Raw genomic sequence first — 20,833 nt, forward strand, 5'->3', positions numbered from 1 at the left:
GGAAAGTTCATAGTTCACCATAAAGACTCCCATGAATCAGCTTTTCAATTATGTATAGAGTTTATTTTTTTAACCTTGATTATTTTAAACCTTAAATATGTCAAGTATATTTTGTTGTTGTCATTGTTGTTTGATTATTCAGTCATATCTGAGGTACTGGAGTGAGTTGCCATTTCCTTCTCCAGCTCATTTTACAGTTGAGGAAACTGAGGCAAACAAGGTTAAGTGATTTGGCCAGGGTCACACATCTAGTAGTTGTCTGAGTCCAGATTTGAACTCTGTTCTTCCTAACTCCAGTACCAGTGCTTTGTGCACTATGGCATCACCCAGCTGCCTCTACAACACAATTTTTGAGCACAATACAGATTATTCAGTAGTTTATGTAGGTGTTTTATCTCATCAACTAGATCCAAGTTCCCCATGATTGGAGAGGAGGTAACACCTCCTACTGAACATAAGACGAGGAGATGAGGCTTACCAAACAACTTCATGAGGGGTTGCAACTGACTAAGAGAGTAAAGTCATGATAACCAATGTTGAAATAGATAATTGTTTAGAAAACTGGTCAGAAGTCAAAGGACACTGATGTACAGTGATGACATTATTGAGGGCTGGAAAATAGTTTGGAAGAAGATGCCTTCAGGCCTTGATTTGCTAATAAATTTGGCAACAAGGCCATCTAAGAAGTCATGCTTCTACATTCCGCTAACATGAAAAAGGAGCAAGCATCAAAGAAATTATTATCCAGAAAGGAAGTTCCACATTATGTCCTAGCATCAAAAACTTTGAGCCGGAAGGAGCCTTAGTTCAGATAAGGAAACTGAGGCTGAGATGAGTTCAGTGGTTTGCCTAGGATCACACAACTAGTATCTGAAGCCGCTCTACCTCACTCCCAGCCTAGCATTCACTTGATTTGATCAAACATCCCAAATCCTCTACATATGCAGAAGAGTAATGATAAAAATAATCACGACTAAAAGCTAGCCATAACCCATCCTGATCAGAAGACTAAGAAGAACTGGGAACTAAACTTCAGTCTGGCTTCTTTGACACTTACTGAAATTCCTCCAAAAGGAAACTTCCTTCATGACAAATTGATCATAATGATGACCTCGCTGTCTAAATTAATTATTAATGTTTGGTATACTTTGATAAAAAAGTGGAATTTCCATATTTTGAAAAACTTTAAATTAAAAAGTGCTTTAAAAAGGTTTTAGTTCTTAAAGAACTAGCCTTCAGTTACTGAGAAATTTCTGCCACGTCTATCTAAGGTATAACCTTCCTTATTTCCTCATGGATACCCTAATTCAGGCTTGTGTTCATTTTTTTATCTGATTTCTCTTCCAGTAGTTCTTAGTTGGATAAATATGGAAACAAACACAAATTGTCAAACTTTGAAAAAAAGCCTCACATAATTTAGATATGAAACGTAGATGTTGAGCACCTGTCATCATGTTTGTTCTCTTAAGTTCATTTCCTATTGATGAGGTCTAAAGATTTAGGGGTGCTGGAACCCCAAGATCATGACACACGGATCCTGTCTTAAAGAATTCAACCCAAGCCTTCTTTCAGCCAAATATAAGGTTTATTAAAGATCTGCCATATTAGCCAGACTCTTAAGGAATCTGAGCACCTGTGAGCTAGTGGCCAGATTGAAAACTCTCAGCAGTGGCTAGATTATAAAAATCAGAGCAGTGGCTAGATTTTAGGAATCTGAGCACCTTAATGGAGACAAGATGGACCTTATATACAGAAAGACTGTGGGAGGGATTTGGGAGTGGCCAAGCAGTTTAGGGTGATGGGAAAAGGGGTCTAAGGAGATCTGGATGGGAGTGTCCAGTAAGCTGGGGTGAACAGAACTCTTGGGACCTGGACAATGGAGCCTAGCTAAGATTAAGTGTGGGAAATGGTGGGGTGGGGGGAAGGGGGGCAGGGCAGGGTGCTGCCACAGGGAGGTCTAGGCTAGGTTAAGGGTAGATTGGGTGTAGCCACAAAGAAAGGCCAGTTGATGGGATTATAGCCTCAGGCAAACACCAGAGATTTGGCCACTTGGGAAAGTCCAGGGTTTTTCCTTTGGGTGATTTAGCTCCCTATCCTCATCACTATTATTCTTACTTAATGTTTTTCTTCTTAGTCATTATTAAACATCCCTGCAAAGGTTTGCTTCCAGTAATTTCCTGCATATTAAAACTATGGAATAAAGTTGATTAATATTCATTTGGTAAAAACTAATCCATAGTGATACTTTCAGGACAGACACTGTAGACTTGGCCAAGTTAGTGGTTCCTGAAATGATCAAAAATAAGAAAAAATGTGAATTTAACAGATTCTCACCTGTAAATTCTCCCACACAAAGACTATAGAGAACATATATATGTGTATATATATATATATATGTATATATACATATACACACACACATATACATATTTGTATATATACACATACATATATGTGTATATATATGTATATATATGTATATATACATATATACACACACATATACATATTTGTATATATACACATACATATATAGATATATGTACATATATAGAGATATATGCACATATATAGTTGTATATATATTTATATAAATGTATATGTAGGCCTATGCACAAATAAATATAGAGTTAGAGATAATGACCTTTTCAGCATGATTCTCCAGTTCCAAAGGACTTAAGGAAAGAATGAATCTGCCATGGAGAACACAAAAGGTCCTAGAGGACTAAAGAAGGGCAAATGTTATCCTGATTTTCTTAAATAGGGAAGAGAATAATTTGCATGCCCCAAATCAGGGAGCTTGTCTTTAACCTTTTACAAAATTCTAAAAGTTGTTGTTGTTACTGTTATTGTAGCTAAGTCATTTTTCAGGCATGTCCAACTCTTCGTGACCCCATTTGGGGTTTTCTTGGCAAAGATACTGGAGTGGTTTGCCTTTTCCTTTCCAGTTCATTTTACAGATGAGGAAACTGAGGCAAACAGGGTTGAGTGTCTTGCCCAAGGCCACTTAGCTAGTAAGTGTCTGAGACTGGATTTGAACTCATGAAGATGAGTCTTGCTGACTCTGAGTAAAAGGATTATTAATGCACTTTTTAAAAAGGTAGCAGTGATCATGAAGAGCCAGCGTGGCTTTATTAAGAATAGGTCATGCCAAACTAACCTTATTTCCTTCTTTGACAGGGTTACTAGCATAGAGTACCTCAAAGCCTTGGAAGTTTGTTAATATTACCTATGTGAAAGGCAGGAATCTGGAACAATGATTTTGAGTAAAGTTCTAGGCTATGGCCTCATGCCCACATTACCCCTTTGCTCTTGCCTTCCCACATATATTCATTTGCCTGGCCAGACCCAAAGAATTGTCTTTTAAACTCAGTGACCCCAGCAACTCTTCCTCTATAAATACATATCTGTACCTTCTCTAAGATTGAAAGTTTCAAGTTTTAGAGAAAGCCGCCAATATTCACTGATTTACTGAGAAATGAATGAACAAATGAATGAACGAATGAATGAATGAATGAATGGAAAGTCTTTATTAAATGCTCACCATGTGGTGGATCCTCTGCTAAGTGCTGGGGATATAAATACAAATGTGAGATAATCCTGTCCTCTGGCATCTTATATACTAATGGAGAAAACAACACACAGTGGTAGCTAGGCATAAGTATTTGGGAACGCCAAGTCACAAGGACAGTGAGTAGGACTCTAGGACTTCTGATTGACATGACCTTTCCAGAAGAAACAGGATGAGGAGGACGAGAGAGGAATGGAAAAGGAACAGGAGAGAACACAAGAAAAAATGTCCAGGGTAGAGAACTGGGATGGGCTCTGAATTATTACTATTATTAGTGGTGCTGTTGTTATTGTTATTATTATTATTTCTATCATTTATATAGCATCCATTTAAAAATGTTATTGCATTTCAAGTATGATCTTATCTGATGCCACCTAGATATGATGGATTATATGAGTTTGTATTCGCTCACCAATTCATGGAGTATTCGTTCTCATATTGCTCAAATAGATGGCTCAAATAGAGCACTGGGCCTGCAGTCAAGGAAAACCTGAATTCGAATCCCACCTCAGATACTTACTAGCTGTGTGACCTCAGGTAGGTCACTTAATCTCTGTCTGCTTCAGTTAATTAAAATGGAGATAACAATAGCACCCTCCTCTGCACCCCCATTGTTGTGAAGTCAAATGAGATAATATTTATAAAGCACTTAGCAGTGCCCAGCATGTAGCAGGCACTTAATAAACACTTATTCCCTTCGTTTTATGAAAATAATTACAGATTACGCACAAACATCTGCAGAGGAATTCTACAAAAAATTCAGTAAGCCTTTTGGAAGTAAATCAGCATATGGTTTAATATCTGAGAGGCCAGGTGGTGCAGTGGATAGAGAGGTAATCCCAATTAGAAAAATGATGTTCAAGGCCTTGTTCTGACAGGATTATGTAACCCTGGACAAATGACTTTAACCCGTCAGTGCCACTCGCTACAGACTTCCTCAACCTCAGCTCTTGCTCTGCAAATGTAGATCTGTAAGTAGGTCTGTCTGTAAGACTACAGGTTTCATGTCTCAGAGATGGCGCTGGTCAGCATTTAGGGAAGAAACTCCTGTCCAGGAGCTCACTGGTCCAATCAAACAAATTCACAAACAAAAAATACTTTAATAGTCGGTGACTGCGAGACGGAATAAAGAAGGGCAACAAAAAAAAATGTCAGGAATAAGAAATGAGAGAGGCTACTGGATCACACAGACGTTTCATGCCTGTGTACCATGGATATTTTCCCCAAGGAGAGGGTAAGGAGACACAAAACATGAGAAACAGCAAATAATATCACCAAGATGAAAAACAGACAGGAAACGACTGGTTAATGATATAGGAGTCATTTCCTAATGAGCTATCCATGCTTAGTTAGCCCACCGACTTCTTAGAGTCAAGATTAAACTCAATGCCAAAAGAAAGAAATAAAATTAGGAGCGATGGTACATAACTGAGGCAACTGCATCCTGACTTAATTAAGTTGTTGGTGGGGGGAAAAAAGGTAAATTAGTAAATTAGAAAAAGAACAGGAACTGCCATGGATGATTACCATTTCCTAAGAAAGTTTGACTAATATAAATCAATCACCAAAAGGAAATGATCAGAAGAATGTAGGAACTGCCTCAGCCTGGAAGGACTTACCTGTTTGCCAAGCAAAGATATGCAGCACTCAATGACACTGGTTTAAAATATAAAGTTGTTTGTAAAATCTAATGGAAGAGGATGATGAAAGATGATGGGATGATGGGCAACAGTGCCTCATAAAACAGGGGGAAATGGTTAGGGAGTAACAAGTTTTCAGAAAAGTTGGCAAGAGTTTCTGGCATCGAATCAAGAGGGCACTTTAAGAAGAAATGGAAAGGAAGACCATGGATGAAAAATGGAAATGTATATGATTATAAATTCTCTTCACCATTAATAACCATGGAGTCATCTCTTCCGGCCTCTAACATCACAGTCTTAGATATGCTGAATAAGGAAGAAAACATGTCTTTGAAGAAGACAAAGGGTAGAAAGAACACTGGACCAAGTGTATGTGAAGGTCTGTGCAGCAGACAGAAGTTTGAGGGCATCAAGGGATTAATTCTCAAGGTACCTGAAGAAGAGGAGAAGACCAAAGGCCTGAAAAAAAGTTTTAGACATTGTTACCCCTGTAACAAAAGGGAAACCAGGAAGCTATGGATCATTATTGATCTTTCTGCCTACTAACCTATCCCTACTGTGCCTTTGTGAAAATATCTACACACAAATTAAGGCTATCCGTGATGAAGGTATGAAAGAAGAATAGGGAGGCTTCACAAAAGACATTGCACAGTAGACCACATCTTTCTAGTAACACAGTTGACTGAAAGGAATAGAGAACGCAAGATACCACTATGCTTATTATTTGATGACTACAGAATAGTATTTGATTCAATAAGGCCTTAAAAGCTCCCCTCCAACAAAGCATTTCCCATGCATATATCAAAGAAGAGTCCTTGAAAGATGGGACAGAGATGGGGGCAGCTAGGTGGTGCATTGGATAGAGCACTGGCCCTGAAATCAGGAGTACATGAGTTCAAATCCAGCCTCAGACCAAACACTTGACACTTACTAGCTGTGTGACCCTGGGCAAATCACTTAACCCCAATTGCCTAAAAATTAAAAAAAAAAAAGATGGAACAGAGGTAATATTGTTTGATAGCCCTCTGCTTACTAATATCAAGTGTGATACACAAGAGGATGCAGGGGGGTTTGCCAGTGATAACAGAGGACATTGTGAATGGGCAGGAAATTAGGAGAAATGTGAGCTAGATTACCTTTGGGAAATTGTACTATGCTTTTAATGATAATTAAGCTTCTCCCTAAAACAAGGACCCAGATTTTTAATATCAGAATTCTGGTAATTCTATATGATAATGAGTAATAGAATATTATAGTTACCAAAGAATTAAAGGTGAAAGCAAAGATGCTGAAGGATCTCACTCATGTTGGGCATGAGTATTATCAACATATTGTCATTATTATTACTAAGTCACATATTATCAATAAATAATTGCCCAGGAAAGGTGGTATAAAATGACATCATCAGCGATATATATAACCAGAAAAAGAAGTGACATCATCAGAGATATATATGACCAGGAAAAAAAGCCTTTCTCGTTGAGAGATGGTGATAAATGATGACACACATGCTCCATTGGTATCCATGCAATGACAAGAGAAAGGCACCACCATATTAGGTAAAACTCTTGTAGAGTTTCTACCTTGTGGAATATGAACAAAACTTAGATGGAATAAAAAGGCTTTTATGAATTGCCATCTTCATTCACCATTGGAGAAAGTACATGCTGCACTAAGGTCACTGATACATTAATGTAGACTGACATATTAGGCAAGGGCAGCTAGGTGGTGCAGTGGATAGAGCACTGGGCTTGGAACCAGGAAGACTTGTATTCATGAGTTCAAATCCAGCTTGAGATACTTACTAGCCTATGATCCTGGGCAAGGGACTTAACCTCGTTTGCTTCAATTTCTGTATCTGTAAAATGATCTGGAGAAGGAAATGGCAAACCATTCCAATGTCTTTGCCGAGAAAACCCCAAATAGGGTCATGAAGAGTTGGACATGAATGAATGCTGTAGTTCCAGCTTACCTAGATTTTAGAAAAGTATCTGACTATAACATTCTTATAGAAAATATGGAGAACCATGGGCTAGGCAATGGTACATTTAGGTAGATTCTGAGCTGGTTGACAGTCCCAACCCAAAGAATGCCAATTAGTGAATCAATGTCAACTGGAGAGGAGGTCTCTAGTAGAGCACCCCAGGGATCTGTGCTTGGCCTAGTGCTCTTTGTCATTTTTACCCATGGCCTAGAAGACATACTTATCCAATTTACATGTGACACAGAGCTAAAAGGGATAGATGACATAGATCATAGTCAGTCTCAGAAAAGATTGCTGGCAGGCTAGAATGTTGGGTATGTTAATCCTATTGAATTTCTTTTTATTACATTTGACCCAACATTCTAAAAACCCACTTTACAAGTATAAGATATTAAGGACAGGGCTAGACAGTAGTTTATTTGAAAAAGAAAAGCAGAATAATATAGTGGAAAGACCATTGACTTTTGATTCAGAGGACTTGAGTTCAAATCCAGGCTGTGGCAAGTTGCTTAAAGCCTCTGGGCCTCCTTATCTATAAAATGGTGGTGTTGAACTAAATCACCTCTAAGATTTCTTCCAGCTCTAAGTATATGATCTGGGAGGAGGGGTGTTTGTGGGCAACAACTTCAGTGGGAGTCTTCAGCATGCTGTAGGAACAGAAAAGGTTCATCTGACTTTAGCCGGTCTAGGGAAGTGTTGGCCTCACTGTGCCTCAATCAGTATTGTGTGAGGTTGTACATGCCACATTTTAGGAGGAACCATCGATAAAGTGGAGAACATGCAGAGGAAGGCAACCAGGATCTTGAAGAACCTCTGGATCATGCCAGATGAGGACAGGTTGAAGGTACTAAGGATGTATAGCCTGGAACAGAGAAGGCTTAGGAGGGACATGATGGCTGTTTTCAAGTATTTGAAGACCTGAAGAAGGTTTTGGGCCCAGCAAGCATAGCTAAGGAGCAACAGATCTAAGTTGCAAGGAAGTAGATTTCAGCTTGATATAAGGAAAATATTCATAGAATTTAACAATATCCCAAAGTGGAATGGGCTGCCTTGTTCCCCCTCACTTAAGGTCTTCAAGATAAAGCTAGATGGCTGTCATATAGGTTGGAAAGGCCATTCTTGATCATATTGGGTCTGGACTACATAGCCTCTAAGGTCACTTTCAGTTCTGAAATTCTTGGATCAACTTCCTCTGAGCCAAGCTGTCTATACACTAGGCTGCTGATAGAAGGTCACATTCTGTGTGTCCAAGGTACATAGGTAGAAAGAAGTGAGAAATGTCCCTGGAAAACATTAGAGAGGCACATTCTCCCCCTCTCTCTGATGTGGTTTTTGGGGTTCAGGGGAACCAAAATATTGAGGTGCAAGGGGAGTCAACTGGAATGAATTCATGGACTCAAGCAGTCTTTAAGTCAAGTGGCAAAAGCTTATTGTAACACTATAGGATCTAGCAAAGGTCTTAGGGAATCTGCAATCTAACAGGGGTGTTGCTAAAGCTTATATAGGGAAAAAGTACAGTGAATTGTGTGCCATGTATGCTAATTAGATAGTCAGGGCAGGGGATTAGGGATGGTTAGGGAATGGTCAGAATACACCATGAGAAGCCATAGGAGGTGGGGGAGGCACCGAGGGGTGTGGTTTTTAGGCCTGTTACCAATCAATGTCCTATTTGACAAGATAGATTTAGGGAATGGATGTATATCTTGACATCTGGAATGTATATGGTGATGGAGGGAGTCAGTACGTACCAGATATCTTAGGGGCCAGTACAAGATAATCCTGTTCATACCAGGGAAATTCTTACAGGATCAGCTTGTTACTGTACCAGGGAGGGAGAGATAGCATGCTTCATACAATGAGTAATTGCCAAAGATAGTGTCTTTGGACTGGGGTGAGATAGGGTCTTAGGGCTGGGGTCTGAACACAAGTACCCCATCATCTGTACCCTCAGTCATATCCCATATGAGCTAGAAATTCTTCCTAACAGTTTTGCCATTCATAAAGGTGTCACCATAGTGTGTGAGAAAAGAAGACATTCTCTCCTGTACCCTACAGCCCCCCACTTAAATATAGGACAATGATCCCAACTTGCTGTAAGGTAAAGAGGGAGGGCTCACCTTCATTTTCATGGACATTTTTTAAGAATAAGGGCATTAGTCCTTCAAGATACATTGGGATACATATTTTGGGCTAAGCGTGACTCAAAAAAAGAATTCCATTCATTCTATTTTTTAATTAAGAGTCTTGCTAAAAGCAAAGAAAGCCATAATATATTTGAGTAGGGCCTGAAACACAAAGAACAGGAGACATTGTCAAGGTTACTATCAAGGAGGCATTAGCAGTCAATTTTCAGGTGTGTCCAACTCTTCATGACCCCATTTGGGATTTTCTTGGCAAAGCAGTTTGCCATTTCCTTCTCCAGCTCATTTTATAGATGAGAAACTGAGGCAAATAGGGTGAAGTGACTTGCCCATGGTCACACAGCTACTAAGTGTCTAAAGCCAAATTTGAACTCATGAATATGTCTTCCTGATTCCAAGCCCAGTGCTCTATGTACTGTACCATGTTGTGCCCACAGTTATGTGATGATCAGAGGCTGAGATTTTTCTCATCAAAAGATGTCTTGTGAACATAGCTTATCAATAAAGAAATTTTTTTTAATTTAGCTGCTTACCTGATAGGAATAAATGTTAAATTTACTTTCATCAGACAGGCTGCTGTCATAAAGTGTGCTTGCAGTCCACCCTGCCCAAGTAGGATGATGTTCTTGGTTATTAATGTGTTTAGAGTCCAGGACAGAAGTGACCTGCTAGCCTATTTTCCTCCTGGAGTAGATCCTCCAAAGTGCCTGCCAACAAGGAGAAAGGGCATATACTTAAAAGGTTAGGATTGTGACATTAAGTTCTGTACACAGTAATTAAATCCACCTTCTTAACAGAACAATGAAGATGACAAGCAAATTATTATTCTGAATAGCAAAAGAATAATACCTATTCTTTGCTGGCATTGTATTGAGAGAAGTTTCTCTAATGGATTTTTAAAGGAGATATTCTGAGTCAGAATTCAGGATTTCAGCGCCTTACTCTGCCTCTGCCTGACTCAGAAAGGTGACCCTTACTTCACCTCTTTTTGCTTTGGTGTCTTGGTTTTTAAAATGGTTCAAATAGCATTTACCCACAGCTGAAAGACTCATAGGTTTAGAGAATTAAGGGTCATGGAATCTAACCCCTCTCATTTTATAGATGACAATACCCAGGGCAGAAAGGGTACTAAATTTTAAAGCTAATGATAGGGTGTAGGAGCTGGACCCCTAAAAGGAAAGACCATGACTTTGGGATCTGGACCCCAAACAGGAAAAGTCCCTGAACTTTCCCACATGGACCAGTCCCTGGTGTTCACCTGAGGCATTGGCTCATTCCAGAATAATTCTTTCAACTGTCCTTTCCTTATGGTTCTAACCCAGCCCCAACCTTCAATTTTTTGTTGCCTCTGACACAGCCCAGCCCTTTATTGTCTGTTACCTTAGGACCACCCCAGGCTATTTCCCACCCTTAATCTCATCTAGACTCCTTCTAGGTTACCTCCAGTCACCACAGGCTATTAGCCGTTCCCTGATCCCATCCAAATCTTCTCATATTGTTTTTCTCCTGTAAAAAAAAGGTCAGTCTCCTCTACCAAAAGCAGAGGTTCCTAAGATCCTGCCCACTTCTGCTGGTGATACAATAAACCTTGTCTCTGACTGTAAGAAGGCTTGAGTGCTAATTCGAGGTAGCCCCTTGAATCTCAGGGTTCCCAGCATCCCTAGACCACGACATTGGCATTTGAACCCAGGTTCTCTGACTCTGGATCTAATGAAGAGTCCACTTTATCACTCTAAAAGATTGCTCAAAAACAACAATAATAATCAATAAACACTTGCTAAGTGCCTACTATGTGCCAGGCACTGTGTTGAGAGGCAATTAAGTCATTTCTGTACTTCCTTGCTAGAGGATTGCTGGCTTTAATTACTAGAAATAAATTGTCTTCCTCGTAGCTTTCTCAACTATTGTGAAAGTTTACTTCCTCAATGGCTAGGAATTCAACTCTTTGCTGTCAGAGAATCCATGTTTTATCAAAGGTGAATAAAGAGCAGAACAGCTATATGAGTGCAGAAAAGGGAACCCATAGTGAAGGCTCAGCTGCCTGCTATAAGAGTGGGAAGATATTTGAGAGTTTGAAGGAGGAAAATTTTGAAATTTTCACCCTTAGGGAATGAGGTAGGAAGCCAATGAGACATTGTCCCAATGAGACAATAAGAAGAAATTAAGTCTCCAACTTTCATTATCTCACTCTTTCCAACATACCACATTGCCTCTCAGTAAATAGATGAAACATGAATTGGATAATAATTTAGTTTTGGAAAAGGGAATCTAAACATCCTGTGACTACATAGTGATGTCATCTGTGTTATAAGGATGACCCCAGACTCAGTTCCAAACAGTGCTGTCTCAAAGACTTTTTATTAAAGAGGTCGAAGTGTGTCTTTTCGATTCTCTTGGGAAGCAGGCACATCTCCTTGGAAGGGGAGAAAATGCCCCAGTAAAAGAAGCCAGAGTAAATTTTATAGTTAGTAATTGCCTCACTCCTCCCTTCTGCATCAGGATTGGTCCTAATCTTTACAATCTTCCTTATATGCCCCACCCTTAACATACACTATGTGCCTAGAATTGTGTTATCACTCCCCCTCCCACCCCCCACCTCCATGGAGAAGTTAGCCTGTCAGTGCTGATTTCTTATCTACTTATGTGGAAACTTAACTCTTTCATTTCTCACATCTGTGAACTCCTATTTCAAGCAAGCATACACAAAAGAGAAGTGAGGGTAAGTGAAGATACAGGTAGGGTTTATATAAGGATTTCAAAGCACTCGTTTGAGCCTCCCAACAACCTTGTGAGGTAGGCACTATTTTTATCTCCATTTTACAAATGAAGAAACTGAGGCAGAGAATGGTGTGTGTATATATATATGTATATATATGCACAGATATTATGTATATATGTACACACATAAAAATGATTATAAAGCAGAGAAAAGGTCTTGTGAGAATGGTATTGGGAATTGTAGAGTCCCATAGATATTAAAGATAATGAAAATGGCTTTTGGAGCTATGTTGGAGATAAAAGTCAACTCTGTATTGACCCTAAATTCTTTCTCTACCTGGAAAGAAAGAATAGAGGTGAGTGCTCGACCCTACGATTAAGTCTGGAGGAGCTATATATCTAGGTACCTTAGGAAGGTGATGCTCACTAGGGGATGGTTGCTTGACCCCTTAATAACTGTGAGTTCTTTGCCCACTGTGAGGTGCTTTAACTCCAGGGTGGCACTCAGAGTCAGGACTGTATAGCTGGCAGGAGAAGGCAGAGCCTATGCAAGAGTAAACTTTCTTAGTTGCCTAGGGACTTAAGTGGGAATTCCTTTTATATTGTATTTTCTGTGTAATACATTTATTTTATATTTCTTGCCTTAGTATAGTACTTGCAAGGGCACTGAGGACATCTAGAGGAGAACTAGAAACAAATGTTCAGGTGATGCCAGGAAATACCCCATGATGGAGCACAAACAATTATGATTTTATTCAAAATCTCCCAAGACTGAACTCCCTCCAAGTAAACCCAGAACTTCAATATGGGCTATGGGTAACATACGAGATATGGTCATTAGTCTTTAGAGGCTTCTAATATAGATATAAATACATGAATAAGTTAAATAGTTAAAGAATACAAGTTAAAGAATACAAAAGATGCTATGAGGAGATATCTGATAGTCACACAAGTGTTAGAGACCAGTACTTTTGAGTTCATACTTTTCCTTTGGTTTTAGCCTTGATTGTTTTGAATATACCAGACTAGGAGTAAAAATAAGAATGTGTAGCATGAAACTGAGACAACTCCAGTCCAGCCTCTTTAAACAAGGTGTTGATGCCAAAACATGGGAAGTAGATAAAAGAACAGACAGTAACACAGATTATCACCATTTTTTTACGTAAGTCTAACTGATACAAATCATCCACCAGAAGAGGGAGACTAAAGAGCCCTGAAGAAGTTGTCCTAGTCAGCAAACATTCAGCTGTCTTAGTGGAGGAACATGGCAGCCGAAGGTAAAACCAGTTAAGCTTATAAACTCATTTGTAAAAGCTTGTAGAGGGTGATGGTGAAAGATTAGGAGCAGTAGCACCACATAAAATATGAAGAATCAACAGAAAGAAAAATTAAATTTCTGTGAGAAAACTTGGTAAAAGACTCAACTAACCAAAGCATATAAAAAATAAACTGGAAGTAGAACAACAACCAGATGAAAATGTAAAAGATGGTGCCACCAAATGTGGATTCTAACACCCTAGTGCTCAATAAGAAAGTCAAAATGGTAGTAAGGAAAACAAAAATGGGACAAGCAGATGAATTAAATCAAGCATACACAAACGAGGTCTGTGCTACAGGTGATTAGAGTTGAGATTTTTGAGTGATTGTCAAGGTATCTGAGGAAGGGAAGAATACCAAAAGTTTAAGGGCAAAAAATAAAATCTTGGCTCTTATAATTACCCTCAAAAAAAGGCAACCTCAAAAATATCAATAGCTACCGACCCACAAAGCTACTTTCCCATCTCTATAAAATTTTTATGAAAATAATCCGCACAAGCATTAAGGCTGTCCTCAGTAAATATAAATGTCCCAATGCAATGAGGAGGAAGAGAGTCAGAGAGCACAGCAGAATCTGATTGTGTCAAGTCTAAGGTCAGCCTCTCTGGAAGACCATCCACGGAAGAGATCCATGATCTCTCTGTGCCACAGTCCAATGCACCCGAGATTCTGGCAACTGACTTCTCTGGTGACTAAGCCCCAGTTGTATCTTCTCTGACTCTGCCCCCTTTATCCTCCTGCTTCTGGGCATTTTGTTTTATGACTAGAGCCTCCTCTTCCATCAGTTAAAATGTTTCATAATAAAAAGGCATTGTTTTATGAATTACTGATCTGTCTGATTCCTTTCTGAAACTCCAAATCACATAATTGATACTAGGGAATAGGACATGTAGAATATAAGATATCCTACTGTGCTGACTATTTGTTGGTTCTTAAAAAACAAAACAAAAAAAAACCACTTTGATTTGGTAAAGCAAAATGCTACCTTATAAAGATTCTTTTCCAATGAGTATCTTGGATACCTATGTAAAAATTATGCAAGATACCTTGAAAGACGCAATAACAGAGTAAACTTGATTCAACAGCATTCTGATTACTAATATTAAGCAAGACGTAAAATAAGACGTATATTTGCCGAAGCTGTTTTCCACAATCATGAAGGCAAAAGTCCAAGCAGAAGACAGTTTCACTACATATGGTGAGGTGCTCTAGAAGAGGACCCTACCAAAATCTACTGCTTGCAGATACCATTGTGCTGATAGCCTCAAACCTGGGAACATTTCAGAACCTCTTAAATGAGATACCGAAGAGTTTGGGCTAACTGTCCACATGGGAAAATTCAACGGGATAAAAAATGCCTATCATCCAAACTAAGCTATACAGTTGGATTGACCACTAACAGAACAAATCTATCAGTATATATGGGAAAGATGCTAGGAGAATTTTAATTAGTTATTTCTTTTTTTTTAATTTTTAACCTATGTTTTTAAAACTTTGGGTTCTGAATTTTCTCCCTTTCTCCCTCCCCATCCACCCTCATTGAAAAGGCAAGCATCTCGATACAGGTTATAGATGTATAGTCATGCAAAACACTTCCATAGTAGTCATGTTGTAAAAAACTGAGTATGTTTCCCTTGATCCTATCCTACCCCCCATTTATACCATTCTCTCTTTTGACCCTGTCCCTCCTCAGAAGTGTTTGCTTCTGATTATCCCCTCCCCCAATCTGCCCTCCTCTCTATCATCCCCCTGCTCTCTTGTCCGCTTCCCCGCCTATTTTCCTGTAGGGTAAGATAGATTTCCATACCCCATTGTGTATGTTTCCCTCCTTAAACCAAATTCTATGAGTATAAGATTCACTCATTCCCTCTCACCTTCCCCCATTTCCCTTCCACTGTAAAAGCCTTTTCTTGTCTGTTTCATGTGAGATAATTTACTCCATTCTACTTCTCCCTTTCTCCTTCTCCCAGTATAATCCTCTCTCACCCCTTAATTTTATTTTCCAGATATCACCCCTTCATCTTCAACTCACCCTGTGCTCTCTATCTATCTATCTATACACATATATAATTTTTTCCCTCCCACTACCCTAATACTGACAAAGGACTCATGAGTTATAAATATCATCTTTCCATGCAGGAATGTAAACAGTTCAACCTTAATAAGTCTCTTATGATCTCTCTTTTCTGTTTAGCTCTTCCATGTTTCACTTGATTCTTATATTTGAAAGTCAACTTTTATATTCAGCTCTGGTCTTTTCCTCAGCAATGCTTGAAAGTCTCCTATTTCATTGAATGACCATTTTTTACCCTGAAGGCTTATACTCAGTTTTGCTGGGTTTAATTAGTTATTTCTAAACAGGAAGTTTTAAAAGGAAGAAGTACAAACTATTAATAGCCATATAGAAAAAAAAATGGTCCAAATCATTATCCATGACCTAGACTCAGAGTTGAACAAGAAGGGGGAAAAAAGCTGAATAGCTTTGAGAAATTGCACAATACTTTGAATAATAAATGAATAAATAAATGGAAAGGCATTTGTTAAGCATTTACCATGTTATATAAATACACATGTGAGATAGTCCTTGCCTTTAAAGAACTTAAATTTAGGGTAATAAAATTATCCAACCTACAATAAAAGAGACTGAGGCAGAGATCTGAGCCAATTGCACTTTATTAAAAGGTCCATGGTCCCCTCTAATGAAGTGGCTCTCAGATCTTCCTCATGATCGGAGGTGTCCCCTCCTTCCAGGGCCCTATTTTTATAGGTTTAGATATCTAAACATTCAAGAACAGCCATACCAGATACAAAACAATTCCATTGGTTGACTTATATAAGCAAAAATAATCTGTCAGTAGGGTCACAAATTGGGTGAAACAAAGAATATTGCCACTGACTAGGTGGTCACAAGGTGGTCATAAGATGAATGAAGCATAGATCATCTCCACTGAGTAGGTGGTCATAAGACGGTCATAAGATGTACACCTGCTCATGTTGGACAAGAAAGAATGGTCTGGAAGTACAAAAATAATTTTGGGGGAGTTTCCATGTAGTTGAGTCACCTCTGCTACACTGGGCTTGGTCACCATGACAAACAGAAACAAGGGTGGAGGGCCTCTAGCTAGCTTCCTATGATTACACAAGTGACCTTACCATCTGCAGCTCACAACTCTGGGCCAAATATATAGAACTTATAATCCCTACCCACATTATATCAAACTGACCAATTAGAGTTTGATTCGGGGTCCTCAAGGAATCAACTTTCTCACATTCTCATGAGGGAAGAATACACATGGTGACCAGGGAGTTTTGGTCAGGGAAGTCACAGCCCTTTCTTAAAGTAACAGTCATTTGCCCTTCATTTTCAAAGAGGGCTAATGACATCATGGATGATGTTTTGGCTTGTGCATGAATTTGGTTTAAGTGAGGCAGAGTTGCACAAAGTCGTCAGCCTCACTCTCTCTTCCTGAGTCATCCAAGTCTAGTAGCAGGGAAAAGGTCAGGATAACTGGTGATGGCCTGGGATGTAGAGGATGAGCTTAGAGTCTTTGATGTCTGCCCAAGCTCTTAGCACTCCATGCAGGGCCATCTCCAGTCATGCTGGACCCAGATGGCTCCAGAGGAGAAAGTGAGGCTGGTAACTTTGCACAACCCCTCCCTCTCTTAAATCCAATTCCCTTGCAAGTTGTGACATCATCTTCCTGATGCCACAGTCCTCTTTGAGAATGAAGGACAGAGAACTAGCACTCCGTAGCACCTACTTCAGCTGCCTTCATGGCTGTTAAAATGAATTGTTCTCATCTGCCCATTCTGCCAGGAAAGTCTTTGTGTGTTTGGGGTAGACATCCCCCTGACTCCTTGACAGGGCCCGTCAGTGACCCTCCACCTGGTTGAGTCTGTCTGCTGAGAAGGTTTACCAGGGGGTGGCTGCTAAGCAGGCTGCAGCTTCTTGGAGCCACAGGTGACAGCTGAGTGACAGGTAGATGCCAAAGGTGGATGAGCAGTCCTGAAAAAGCTCAGAGAGCCCTCACACTAGAGGGGCTAGTCCTCCTGAAGACCCCATACACTTAAAGTAACAGTAGTATTGATTGAATTGTTGCACCCAAGCAAGAGGTGAGGCCAGGAAGAAAGTGAGGACAGGAGGAACAGAGAAAGAGCATGTTAGAAAGGTAGAAGGCAAGATGGCCAGGGGTAGAGCATGGGATAACTCCAAGCTTCTCTCAGAATGAGGTGCATTTTTTTAACCATGATAATCTGGTGATACTGTATGGCTTCAAGTCATGGAATGCTATGATCTCTGAAAAATTCTATAATTTAAGATCACCTAAAAAGTAATGGGGAGGTCAACCATACGATAGATATGAGTACACTGTAATATATTATTTATCAATGAAGCAGAGGAAGCTTCATAAAAGACATCATCAGAAAAATGTATGTCTAGAAAAGATGGTGGGTTTTTTAGGGGTTTTTTTTAGATTAATAACATCTTTGCTTTTGAAAAACAATTCGAAGTCATGTTCACATAAACACTGATGTTACAAAGTACAGGGAAGGAAGTGAAACCTCTGCTGTGGCCCCAAACAAGACCAGGATGCCCTCTGTCCCTTGGACAGAGGACTTAGGATAAACCACAAATAAAACTTCCTTTGGGTTGAGATACATTGCTCCCTTCTGAAAGGGCAAGTAAAATGCAGGGGAACTGGTTCCGTATGATGGCTAGGATTTTTGGCAAATCTCCTCAGTCACCAGAGATATTGCTGTACTGTTAATAAAAAAAAAAAAATATGGGGGGCAGCTAGGCGGCGCAGTGGATAGAGCTTTGGCCTTGGAGTCAGAAGAACCTGAGTTCAAATCCAGTCTCAGACACATGACACTTACTAGCTGTGTGACCCTGGGCAAGTCACTTAACCCCAATTGCCTCACCAAAAAGCAAAAGAAAAAAAAGTTTCTCTTTATTTAAAGCGTAAAAAAAATTCCATAGGCGATATTGTGGAGGCCTCTCCTATGTCTCCAATTGCAATGCCATCTTCTCCCTGCCCCTGCCATGTGTTACTTCTTGGTTGTTTTGAGGAGTCACATAATGAAAGCAAAGGGTAATAACCAGACAGCTTGAATATCCCATTGATACCCATATAACATCAAGGGATCTATAGGAAGGCCCCTGGATCTCCTAAGAAGAATTTATGAAAGGATATGAACAAAAGTCACCCAGTATAGCCAAGTTATTTTGTCTTTAGCCACCTCTATTTAGATTTGGCCAGGAAATACTATATAAGCTAGACAAGTAGACATAATTTTTCCCTAGAAATCATCTTGCCAGTAAGCACTTGGCAGGAAAGAAAAAAGCAAACAAACCAGGGATCGCTTAAGAGTGTGATACAAATCTCCCTGAGAGTGTTCTGCTTAATGTGGGGTTTCTGCCTTTGGTACTCAGCCATTTCACCGATCAATATGTCATATTCTGCAGGTGGAATTGGTTGCCTGGGTCGAGACAAAGGCCAAGTTCGTAAATGCCTTGATGCTGTGGAGATCTACAATCCAGATGGGGATTTTTGGAGGGAGGGGCCCACGATGCCAACTCCCCTGCTCTCCCTTCGAACCAATTCTACCAACGCAGGAACAGTGGATGGAAAGCTGTATGTCTGCGGGGGTTTTCATGGAGCAGGTATTGATTAAAATGGAAAATGTTGCATGCTTTAATGATGTGGCTTTTGCATTCCAAATTCATACCTGCAGTAGTGGTTTAAGCACCTTTTGGGTATGTGCAAATGTTCTCATGGAGCTACAATGGCCCAACCTTCGGCCAGTCATAGGAGCAGAATCCCAGTGAAGTCATTGACTGCAGAGCTTCTACACAAGAAATAGCTTGTTGATTGTCTTCTTTCACATTAAAACCTCTGGAGACTTTGGGTAGCCTTCAAGGCCTTGTTGAATCTTCCAGTCCAGGAAAACAAGGTTGGCACCAAGATCTAATTTATCAGAAAGAAGGGAAGCAAATTAAAAAGCATGGAGGTTGGACACTGGTAATGTTTGGTGGGCACTTCTGGATTAAAGAGGAGATGGAAACCAAGCTTTTTCTTGCCTATACCCTGACCTGGACTGAGTTTCAAAACTGTAGGGTAAAAAGGGAGACTCGGTCAGTCAGTCCTTCAGTAAGTGATTAATAAATTAATTTTATTATTATTAAATTTAATAAATGAATAAAGTCAGGCCTTCATTAAGTGATTATTATGTGTGAAAGGTGCTGAGGAAAAAAAGAAAAGCAAAAACAGGCCCGCCTTCAAGGAGCTCACATTCTAATGGGGGAGATGATATGCAAACCATAATGCACATACAAGGTATAGACTGATAAATGGAAGGTGATCTCAGAGGGATGGGGACTGGGAAAGGCTTCCTGCAGGAAGATTTAAGCTAAGTCTTGAAAGAAGTCAGGGAAGCCGTGAGGTGAAGATGAAGAAGGAGAGCGTTGTAGGTATAGGGAACAGCCAAGAGAGTGTTGAGTTCGAGGATGAAGGCCATTGTCACTGGTTCATAGAGTGCACTTGGAAGGGAATAAGGTGACGGAGCCTGGAAAAGAAGGCCTCACTACATAGCTCCCTCTTTGACTCAGATGTTGGGAAATCTAAATACTCTGATGGATTTCTTACAGCACTGCTGTGCTACCAAAATGGAGCCTTTGTTCTTAAATTGTACAGTAGAAATAGAATTCAAAGAACCAGGCAAACACTTGCTTTTATCATCCCTTTAGAATTATTATTTTAATCCTCATTTTCCCTACCACTTACAATAAATTACTTAAAATTCATTTTTAAGTGCTGTCTAATGCACTTATACATTCGTCAATTTAAATTCTTTAATGTCTCATTTTTAGCATTGCTGTGTCTGATACAAAAGCACATTGAACCATCATTGTAGTTGCAAGATGGGTCCAATTTCTCAATGTAACTCTTAGGTTTTAAAATGGGCATAAATCCGGCAAGCAAAAAGCTCAAAAGATTGATTGGTTGCATCAGTAAATGAGGTCGCAGTATTCAGGATGACTAACTGTTTAATTCTAACCTCAGTAAGAGGAGCACTGTGCTAACATATCTATGGAAAACATGCCTCAGGAACACTCATGCTCTGGCAGAGAGCCAGACAGGATCACTGTAACTAGGGGCAAGGCAGGGCCTTTTTATGTGCTCATGTTCATGTTAATGAATTCATAACCGAATATAATTGTAAGTGGAAAGTTCTCTACTTGTTCTTCTGAGTTCTTAAGAGTTGAACAACTTCTTACAAGGCCTGATAAAAACATTACATGGCAAGTATGAATACTGGCAATCGGTTTGTCCAAGTAAGGAAAAGCAAGGTTCCTAGGCCCATGGCAGAGCATCATAAATAGGTCCTCAATGTCCAATGGGCATTGAGAGAGAAAGAAAGAAAGAAAGAAAGAAAGAAAGAAAGAAAGAAAGAAAGAAAG

At 39.7% G+C, this 20,833-nt stretch overlaps 1 protein-coding gene across 2 annotated transcripts in view; it reads left to right on the forward strand.

Annotated features, from left to right (window-relative positions):
- KBTBD12 (kelch repeat and BTB domain containing 12) overlaps positions 1-20,833 on the forward strand; it is a 76,760-nt gene that overhangs the window by 42,107 nt on the left and 13,820 nt on the right. For both annotated transcript variants that reach the window (XM_020981189.2, XM_020981188.2), the window contains exon 5: positions 18,839-19,036. In XM_020981189.2, the coding sequence (XP_020836848.1) occupies positions 18,839-19,036 (198 nt within the window). The remainder of the gene's footprint in view (positions 1-18,838; positions 19,037-20,833) is intronic.

The sequence above is a fragment of the Phascolarctos cinereus genome, unplaced genomic scaffold (genome assembly GCF_003287225.1).
Source record: "Phascolarctos cinereus isolate Bilbo 61053 unplaced genomic scaffold, phaCin_HiC Scaffold_4;HRSCAF=312, whole genome shotgun sequence".
Lineage (NCBI taxonomy): Eukaryota > Metazoa > Chordata > Mammalia > Diprotodontia > Phascolarctidae > Phascolarctos > Phascolarctos cinereus.